General features: G+C 45.2%; 1 protein-coding gene across 10 annotated transcripts in view; it reads left to right on the top strand.

Moving 5' to 3' along the window:
- Positions 1-203: 203 nt before the first annotated feature.
- LOC108925411 (spectrin beta chain, non-erythrocytic 1-like) overlaps positions 204-9,885 on the top strand; it is a 54,711-nt gene continuing 45,029 nt past the window's right edge. For 4 of the 10 annotated variants that reach the window (XM_018737305.2, XM_018737304.2, XM_018737303.2 and 1 more), the window contains exons 1-3: positions 684-1,030; positions 1,694-1,803; positions 9,189-9,375. In XM_018737305.2, coding sequence (XP_018592821.2) covers positions 9,219-9,375 — 157 coding nt within the window. In that variant the 5' untranslated portion in view covers positions 684-1,030; positions 1,694-1,803; positions 9,189-9,218. Of the gene's footprint in view, positions 575-682; positions 1,031-1,693; positions 1,804-9,188; positions 9,376-9,885 lie in introns of those variants that run through there. The other 6 variants (XM_018737299.2, XM_018737295.2, XM_018737296.2 and 3 more) reach the window with 5 other exon arrangements.

Genomic DNA, 9,885 nt, shown 5'->3' with positions numbered 1-9,885 from the left:
AATGAATATGAGATATAGGTCGCTTTGGAGAAAAGCGTCTGCTAAATAAATAAATGTAAATATATATGATGAATGCAGGATGTCTCGATCGATGACGATGTGTTCGGTAGCCTGAGCTGAGGTAGCAGGGCAGTGGGCAGTGACTAGACTCTGACACACACACACACACACACACACACACACACACAGAGGAGAGTGAAGTGAGTGGGCGCCGCGGTGCTCATTCATCCCTTCCATCCCCAGCGGAGAGGAGCGGAGCCCCGAGCGGGGAAGCGGCACACACGGTCACCGAGAGCCCGCGTTTCCTCTCCCCGCCTCATTTCACCGCCACACAGTCACAGTGGATGGTCAGGAATACACCGCGTGTTGCATCGTCCACCGCGCGAGGAAGGGGAGCACGCGCATGATACGACGGACTCACGCGGTTTATTATTCAAAACGGGGTGTTTTTCGTTTTGTTCTTCAACACAAGTGAAAAATATCTGGCTCCCCAGGACCAAATTCGTTGGAAATCAACCCCTCCAAAACAAAGCCGCGAAAACAAGCGGCGGACCGCTAGCGCCGCTATCGAGAGGTAAGCGCTCGCCACCCGAAATGCGTAGAAAGACCTCATCTGGGAGCTCTCCATCAGGGCTCGCGGCGCGCCGTGTGATTTGGCGACACTCGGCTCTGGTGCTGTGTGATAGGCTGTGTGCGGCGAACAGAGCGGTTCCCGCGCCGTGATCACGCCGTCTGCACGCTCCCGCTTTGTCCCTGTCGACCGCCCGTTTCTCCAGGTAACGAGACGCATCAGTCGGTCGCTCTCCGGATGGCGTTCAGCGGCACGACACGACACGAGTTCGCTTTCCTATGAGTTCTTGACTTAACATTAGAAAAATATGAGTGGGACGTAAATCCAAGCGAAGAATAAACACACGAAAGCAGCGGATGGTGGCTGCGCGCGCTCGGACCGTGACTGACTGTCCCTTCGCGTTCCCCCGCGCGCCCGACCCTGCTGCTGCGCGTGGAGGAGCTCGTTGAGGCGACTCGGGTGAGCGGCTAACTGGTTAGCAGCGCATGCTGAGGGGCCATTCTGGACCTGTAACGCCTGGAGCCGCCGCAGGCGTCTATACTAGAGTGTTATTAGCACAGCCACGCGTCTCTTGCTGCGTACGCATTGAAGCTTCGCGGTCCGTGTAAAAAGAACACCTCGCGTGCGGAGATGCTCGTCAGCTTGTGTCCGTCGGTGCCGAGACTGATCACTGATCAGTCTGATGGAGCGCGCAGACAAAAGCGGACGCACAGCGCGCGCTGGACTCGGCCTCACTCACGCACACCGTCTCTCACGCTCAGTTTGTGTCCGCGAACAGGTAATAAATCACCTGTTCAGGTAACACACTCCCACATGGCCGCGGGAATGTGTGTGAGGTGTTAATTTAGGTAGGATTAGGAAAGAAAGGCTTCATCCGTGGCACACTCGCTCGCGGTGTTTGTCCAGGCTGGAGACACACACTTCTCCTCAGACACAGGCAAGAGCTTTGCACACACAGCACTGCTGCTGTTTCGCAGTTTTCCTCTCACCTAATAAAAATTGCAGCCCATTAGGTTTTTTTATTAATTTGGCTGAGACCTTTTGGTCAAGTCCGCTTGCGCTGTGTTAGATCATCAGTTTTACAATGATTTACAGCAAGGTATTGGTGCTGTATCAATTCAGGGACACTCTACTCTACGGTACCTTGATGAAGGAAGGGGAGTGGGATTCGAACCCGAGGACCTTCGGATGCTAAAGGAACAGATTTAAACAGGACGCTACTAGCAGCCCCAGTAAGTATTCTTCTAATAGGTTCTTTTACTACCCAGCAATGTCTCCCTCATTTGATGGACACAGTTCCTCCCTTGTGTGGGAAGAGTGAAATTAAGTTTCTCAGACCGGTACTTGAAAGTCTGTGCCAGGAAGAGTTATGTAAAGGAAAAGGGAAATAACCTGTGTAGGTGAAAAATCATAAAATCACTGTTATTTGTCATTATGAGGTAGCAAAAGATGGTTTTTGCAGAGCTGGCAGAGCTTTAACTGATCATTTTTTTTTTATTTCACATTTAGATGTCCGTCTCAAACATTTGTAGTATCGAATACAGTATAGTTGTTTGTTATGAGTGCGGTGAGGCCCTTGATATTTGGGGGAAATGGGTTTACTTTTTGACGGTGTAGTCAGCTGCAAGTAGCGCTTTGAGTGAAAACATAGTACAGTGTGTTGTGATTCAAAAATAGATGGAAAAACATTTGTCTGTCTAGATGAGGATTTAAAAATGAGCACATTTGCTTGTGTTGTAATCATTAGGGAGTTACAATGAACACAGAAGTGCTAGCCTTTTGTACATATATGGGGATAAGTCAGAAGGTATCCACACTAATTAATTAGTATTTGAGCAGAATTTAATTTTACTTTTTGACTTACCCTCATTTTGATCAGCCAGGAGCTCTTGACGGAAGCCCTCAAATGAACGATGTCAGCTTTAACATGCTCACTGCTATTAGTTACCCTATACATGCTGCAGGTCACATGTTGTGAGGCTTATTGAGGGAATGCCATGCATCTTGGTGGTAGCAGAGGAACCCTCCCCCTAGGTGGTGCTGGTGCAGAAAATACAAGCATTGACTTGACTAATTTCCCTCACTGCATCCCCTTTCCAAAATGTGTCTATAGCGTTGTATAATTATTTTTCCACGGAAGGCACCGCATAAAAACATCTCCAATGAAAGTAAGAAACAAACTAGAATCAAAAGAGTAGATATAGTACTGCTCGGAACATATTACAACGAGCTTTTTGCGTGCGTGTTGGAAGATTCATTAAATGAGCAATGTTCTTCATCTGAAAATGGAGTGCCTTTACTGATTTCATTTGCATAGCATGTAATTTTTAACTACCCTAACCCTAATCCATTTAATCATGTGTTTGGTGCGTTTGGATGAAGGGGTTGTCCTATGCATAAGCCCTTTCCTCCTTCACACAGCAATCCAATGAATGTGGCAGTGTGCTTGAGGAAGCTGCCTTTAGAAAAAACTATTGGGGTTGTCAAGGGGATTGTCCTTCCTTGGTTATCCCAGTAATTTGAATTAGCTCAGGAGCAAACATGCTTCTGAGGGCACATTTGCGTATGAGGGCCGTGATTCACATCTGTATCGGCAACACTGCCATTATGAACCCTGAAAGCAAAAGTCGGATGCTGGTGATGAAAACAGAGCACTCTGCTGGTTTCTATGGGACCTGGCAGACCACCAGGCCTGTTAAGCCCTGGGGGAGATGCTGAATTATAGCCTTTTCAGTTTTCAGCCTGCTGAGGAGCAAGAATTTTGGATGCACTGTCGCATCTTTGTATTATGGCGTCTTTTCACATACACATTAATATTGGCTAATGTGGCAGATATTTCTTTCTGATCTTTGTATAAATTGGGACCTTACTGAGTATTAATTAGCCCCTGGTGTGGCTCTGCTTGTATGATTTAATTTTTTTTGTCTCTCCCTGAATCCCCACACTTGTCACATGATCCCTGGTGGCTGTGCTTATGTAATGTTGAAAGGAACTATGTCCTTCTCCACTGTAGTACAGCAGGTGGTTTGGGGGGCACGACACCATGTTAGACCATGGGAGCAGATCACGGTACTGAATGTGGTCTTTTTTAGCCTCTGCTGCGCATGTATTGGAGGTCATTCCAGCATCCCCGATGCGACTGCCACTTATCCCACTGTGCTGTTTTAAAGGCAAGACTCCATTTTTGGTTGGATGCTGCAGCCGGTGAATTTGCAGGGAGTCCCCTGGGTACACTTGGTTCTAACCCTAGGGGCCAGTGTAGACAGCAGATGAATGTGAAAACCAGGGTAGGTGTTAATCCAATATTCATTAATCCACATTTTTCATTTGTGCTTTGCTGATACCCTTACCTGCAACTTAGTTTTTTATTTCTTTTCCAATTCAGACATTCTGTAGCAGATTCATTGAAGAGAGTTAGTTTCATCAGACAATTCTACATTCAGTTAAACACACTTTTGTTGCACACTGAGAATTAAGTGAAGTTTTTCAGGCCCATTTCCAGATACTTTCCTGACTTCTAAATTTCTAAAACCCTTTTTATCCAATATATGCACAAACACCTTATGTTCTATGGCAGCTGTTGATGCAGTTTTTTTCTTTGGTCAGTCTTTACCATGCCCTCCCAGCTGTATTTTTTTCTTGGAGAATGTGACAGTGTTGTCCACTTTACCACTGCTCATTCTACTACTGACTCTGACCCAAACATAAGACTGCACTAAATGACTTCTCAACACAACAACCTAGAAATGAACAATTGCTGTTATATTGATTTTATACTGTGTAGTGAGAGGAATTTCAAGAGAATTTGTGACCTGATCCTGGGTGAATGAGTAGTTACTGATAATAGAAGGATGGACCAAAAATGGAAAAGAGGCATCTAAGTGAACAAAGGAAAGCAGGACTCTGGAAAGATGTCCCCCATGTCATGGGGTCTGGCTGTCAGAGCTATTGAGGTCATAGCTGATGAGTGCCCGGAGGAGGCCTGGCTGCTGGATATGGGCCCCACATGCTCTGTTTGACCAGCTTGAGTTAGAAAACTGGACAGAAGGGACCAAACAAAGAGGGAGGGGACAATACAGAGTCAAATTATCATCAATACGTAGAGTAGAGAGGAGAGGAGGGATGGTGTCTGTGCCTGTGTGCCAGCTAGGGGAGTCCCTTGTCTGACCACCAAAGGACAAGGCTACTGGCTATCAATAATACTGCATAGTTTATACCCACTTGACTCTCTGTGCGTGCGTGCGTGCGTGCTAGTCAGCAGGGACTCGGGTCTCATGAATGTGACAGTTTGAGCACAGGTGTGTGTTGACCACCCACTGAGAGCCCCAAGAGCCCCAAGCACTGTTGACTCAACCCTCATCCACACTTGGACCAGACACAAATCACACATTTTATGGGGTAGGGCTGCTGTTCCCTTGCTAACACCGTAAGAGTCTCAGTTTCTCTCTGCTTCACTGATTTTCAGATAAGCATGCCTCATACCACCTACAGCTGTGAGACAAAACGTGTATCAGGGTGTGTAAAACACCTACAGCGAACTTGGTCTGAGTGGCCATTTTACGACTGCTAGACTTCCACTCTGCCGGTTATTTATTACATCTTCACATCCTGGTGTGTGGTAGGTTTCTCTGAGTTAACAAATTGTGGCTATTGCTTTTGTTCAGTCTTTCTCCTTTATAGTAACATCCTATTTAAGATTTACCCTGACATGAGTGCTCTTTGAATGCATGAGTGATTACAAATTTTTCCTTGACACACACAGGACATTTTAATGGGTGTTCACCCAAATTGCTTAAGCTGTCTGCTGAACTGTAGTGTGAATTATAATGCCATGTGGAGTTGTGGAGTTTTGCTGCCTTATCTACTTGGGGCCTGATAAAACCAGCTAGGACCATGCATCGGTGGGCCAGCAACTGCACCGCTTTCCCAGACATTCATGTTCATGCGGTGAATGTGGCACCGCAGTTGTTCAGAAAGCCCCGGGGTCCTGCTGACTGGGGACCGGCAACACTGCTCCTATGTTTCGGTTCCTGGAGGCACACATGTGACATAGATATGCAGCCACGCGTGTTTGAGGCAACTGATGGGGTTTCCGTGTTTGTCTAGACAGACAATGCTATGTCTGTGCCCCCGGCGCAGCTCTGCAGAAGACCATCCCAGTTCTCATCCTCTGCTGTGTGGCCCCTCATTCTTTCCTTGACTGTTTCCCTCCAGTGTGAGTGGCTTCCATGTGTGGAGCTGAGGGCCCTGGACTATTTATCTCTGAGCAGCGTAGGTGGTTCATTGCTCTGTGTGTGTTAGAGAGAAAATGGGAAAGTGTGAATGTTTGCCTGTGTGTGAGAATGAGATAATGAAACCCATCCAGTGCAGACTTGAAACTGATGAAATATTGTTTCTCTGTACCTATGTAGATAGTTTAGCTTTGGATCTAATACGTGATCAGAAGTAGGTTCAGGGACTGTCAGGGAGATCCAGCAGTCTGTTCTAGCACCAGTGTTCCTCCAGGCAGACCTCTGCAGAGACTGGTGTGCACAAGGCATGTGTCCTTTGTTATTTTTGTCGAAGGTCATAGGGCAAAGTGAAGATGTCTAGGACATACCATGACAGAACAAAACTGCTTTATAACTTTGTCCTTTTTTAACAATAGTCCTTATTTTTCCCTTTTAACAAAGATATTGACCAGTAGGGCATTTCAAGTTCTGCCAGAAAAATGAAAATTACTTAAACTGTTTGCTGGTACATACCCAGGTAAAGGTCAGGTCTATATCTCCACTTATTCTATGTAAGTAATGTTTAATGTGGATCATTTTTGTACATTTTCACTCAAAGTAATTTGCCTAAGACAGTGATGTGTTCAAGGACAGTGGTGCAGTTATTCCTCTAGGCCAGATACCATGACAAAGATCTCACACACACACACACACACACATTTTCAGAACCGCTTGTCCCATACAAGGTCGCAGAGAACCAGAGCCTACCCGGTAACACAGGGTGAAGGCCGGAGGGGACACACCCAGGATGGGACACCAGTCTGTCGCAAGGCACCCCAAGCGGGACTCGAACCCCAGACCCACCGGAGAGCAGGACCATGGTCCAACCCACTGCACCACCGCACTTTCTGAGCCCCTTGTCCCATATGGGGTTGCGGGGAGCCGGAGCCTAACCCGGCAACTCAGGGCGTAAGGCTGGAGGGGGAGGGGGGGACACCCAGGACAGGACGCCAGTCCATCGCAAGGCATCCCAAGCAGGACTTGAACCCCAGACCCACCGGAGAGCAGGACCCAGGCCAACCTACTGCGCCACCACGCCCCCTGCTCACAACCAAACCAAACATTTGTTCTTTAATTTGAATGGAAGGTCAGCTAATTACTCCAAAAGATTACTGCTAAAGGAGCAGTCATTTTCTCACACACACACACACACACACACACACATTTTCTGAACTGCTTGTCCCATACGGGGTCGCAGGGAACCAGAGCCTAACCCAGCAACTCAGGGCGTAAGGCTGGAGGGGGAGGGGGCACACCCAGGACGGGACGCCAGTCTGTCGCAAGGCACCCCAAGCAGGACTTTGAACTCCAGACCCACCGGAGAGCAGGACCCAGGCCAACCCACTGCGCCACCATGCCCCCTGCTCACAATCAAACCAAACATTTGTTCTTTAATTTGAATGGAAGGTCAGCGAATTACTCCAAAAAATTACTGCTAAAGGAGCAGTCATTTTCAGCCTGACAAAATTGAGTGTTAAATTGGTCCAGTCCTTACTTTTCTAATGGAATTAGGGTTCAATGCTGTGGCTAGAGCTCAACAAAGACTCGTGTGTAAATAGTGCCCAAAGGCACATCACAGCCTTTGCATTACCCCTCAGTCTTGCTGGATCTTCCCCAGTTCCACTCGTCATCTGCCCATTACTACCCCAGGGAACCATGGGTAAGGGGCATGAGAAGTGAACAGGTCGATGTAGTTGGACAACAAAGGAACTGAAGACAATGATTTTCCCTGTTCCCCCATGGTTTCTAAACTGGTTGTGATTTAGTGTGGCTATGACGTTGTTTCTCTTTTACACCTTTCCCTATTGTGTTTTCCCCAGCCTACCTCATGTGAGCTTGGCAATGACCACGCTTAACTTTCGCCATACATATCAAAGTTATTAATATTTTGTTCCTTTGGCCTATTGTGGAGCGAGCAATTAGGTACATCCCATCTTCCTGCTTCAGTATTGAAATATGCCTGTTTATGACTGGCATAAAACAGAGAGCTTTGGTGGGATCCCTGTTCATTGAGCCTCAGTACTGAGCCTGCTGCCTTACAACCCACTCACCATTACACAACTGCTGTGTGGAAGCAGCTTCATATAGTACCTTTCTGCTTTTCTTATTGTAGCCCTGGACACCACCTGTCTGTTTTTCTTAGAGGATTCAGATTACACTTTTTGCTGGATGTCTGTTATTTGTCTAGTTTCGGTGGTGGTTTTGCCTCCTGCTTTCCTTCCCTCTTGTTTTTTTTATACATTTTCTTTTCTGCAGATCCATATGAAGTGGCTTCACTCATGTGGAGTGGCTGATAGTGGTGATATTGGTTAAGACATGTGCGTGTATATGTTGCAGTCAGGTTTTAAATGACATTTGTCCTGGTTTAGTGCCACACAGTAGTGCTATTGATCCCTGTAGACTGCTGTGCAGGTGGTGTGTTGCTGCTGCACAGAAAAATGCACCCTGTTCTCTACCTGTCTGCCGGTGTCCAATTTCATTCTTACCATTCTCAAAGATTTTCAGTTGACAAGCCCTTTAAGCTCCTGGAAAAGTAGGTTTTTCTGCTCTGTTATATTCATTGTCATTTATTGATGTTGCAATGTAATATGTCCCTTTTCTTTCTAGCATTTGGCATCTTTAAAGAAAGTGGTCTTGCATTTGTCCTCTGGGTTTTAAAAAAAAAAAAATTCAGTTGATCAGAGTTTTGATGATGATGATGATGATGATGATAATAATAATAATAATAATAATAATAATAATAATACACATCTTGTCCTGAGAGTCAAGAAGTCCCAAGATGATAAATTTTTAAATAAACCATTGATAAAACATTTGCTTTTGTTACTATTAAATGAAACTGTTTAATTAAAGTGTTGGGTTAAAATTCTTTTGTGTAGAATGTATGTTTCTCCCCAGTTGGTTTAATTATCATAATTCTTACACAGAATTGTTTGAAACTGGGAACTACTGAAATATTTTCAGCTGTAATTGTATATCCTGAACCAGCTGTTTTTAACAAATAAACCCATGAAGGGAAAAGTTTTCCAGAAATAAGACTTCTATGCTGGAAAGATGTGACAATATATTTTTTGTATTTCACCTTAAACTTGTAACCATCACATTACTAAAAATACAAAGTTAATTACAAATAAACCTTCACAATATTGAGTCAAAATTTTGGATTGTTATGACAAGATTAAGCTTCTTGGATTATGCTAGGGCATCTACTGCCATGATTGGCTATGTATATGTGCAGTGTACAGTGTTTTATTTAATATACATGTACATTTGTGTAAATTGGATAAATAATCCAGTTTATGCTTGTGATACATTGGCAAAACTCAATGGTAAAAATCTTGCCACAGGTTAGATGAACTACCCTCTTTGCTGGCAACATGAGCGCCGTCTCCCCCACTGACTTCGACAGCCTTGAGATCCAGCAGCAGTACAACGACATCAACAACCGCTGGGACCTGGCAGCAGAGGCCGACTGGGACAATGAGAACAGTTCGGCACGCCTCTTCGAGCGCTCGCGCATCAAGGCCCTTGCAGGTAGGGCTTCTTCCTCTTCATCCATCTATCTCATCTCATCCACCCCTTTGCCTGCTGCCCTCTCCTTCTCTTTTCCTTTTTGCCCTCAATTAACTCAGATTGCCTGATTAATGTATTTACCAGCAGACAAGGGTGCTGTGGGTACCACAGCAGTTGCAGTTACAGTAACATTTTTACATGTTCTGTACATTGAACTTTATGTTCTGTACATTTTCTCATATTCTGATCGCTTGGCAGCTTCCCATAACAAGAGGTGTGTACATGACCAGTGTTGTAACAATGACACATCATTTTTAGATGACAGGAGGTTCAGTGTGCTCTTTATCATTATTATTTTGTTGTAAGAGACACAGAAACTCTGCATTGGAGATGTAGTTATTGATTGATAGATATACTTTATTGATCCCATAAGGGAAATTATTATGTTACAGCAGCAGAACACAAGTCAGATAAATACTTGCAATAAATATTTAAAAAAACATATAAAACAAATGGAAAAATACAAGTTAA

The sequence above is a fragment of the Scleropages formosus genome, chromosome 13 (genome assembly GCF_900964775.1).
Source record: "Scleropages formosus chromosome 13, fSclFor1.1, whole genome shotgun sequence".
Lineage (NCBI taxonomy): Eukaryota > Metazoa > Chordata > Actinopteri > Osteoglossiformes > Osteoglossidae > Scleropages > Scleropages formosus.
This window is presented reverse-complemented; position numbering and strand designations above follow the sequence as displayed.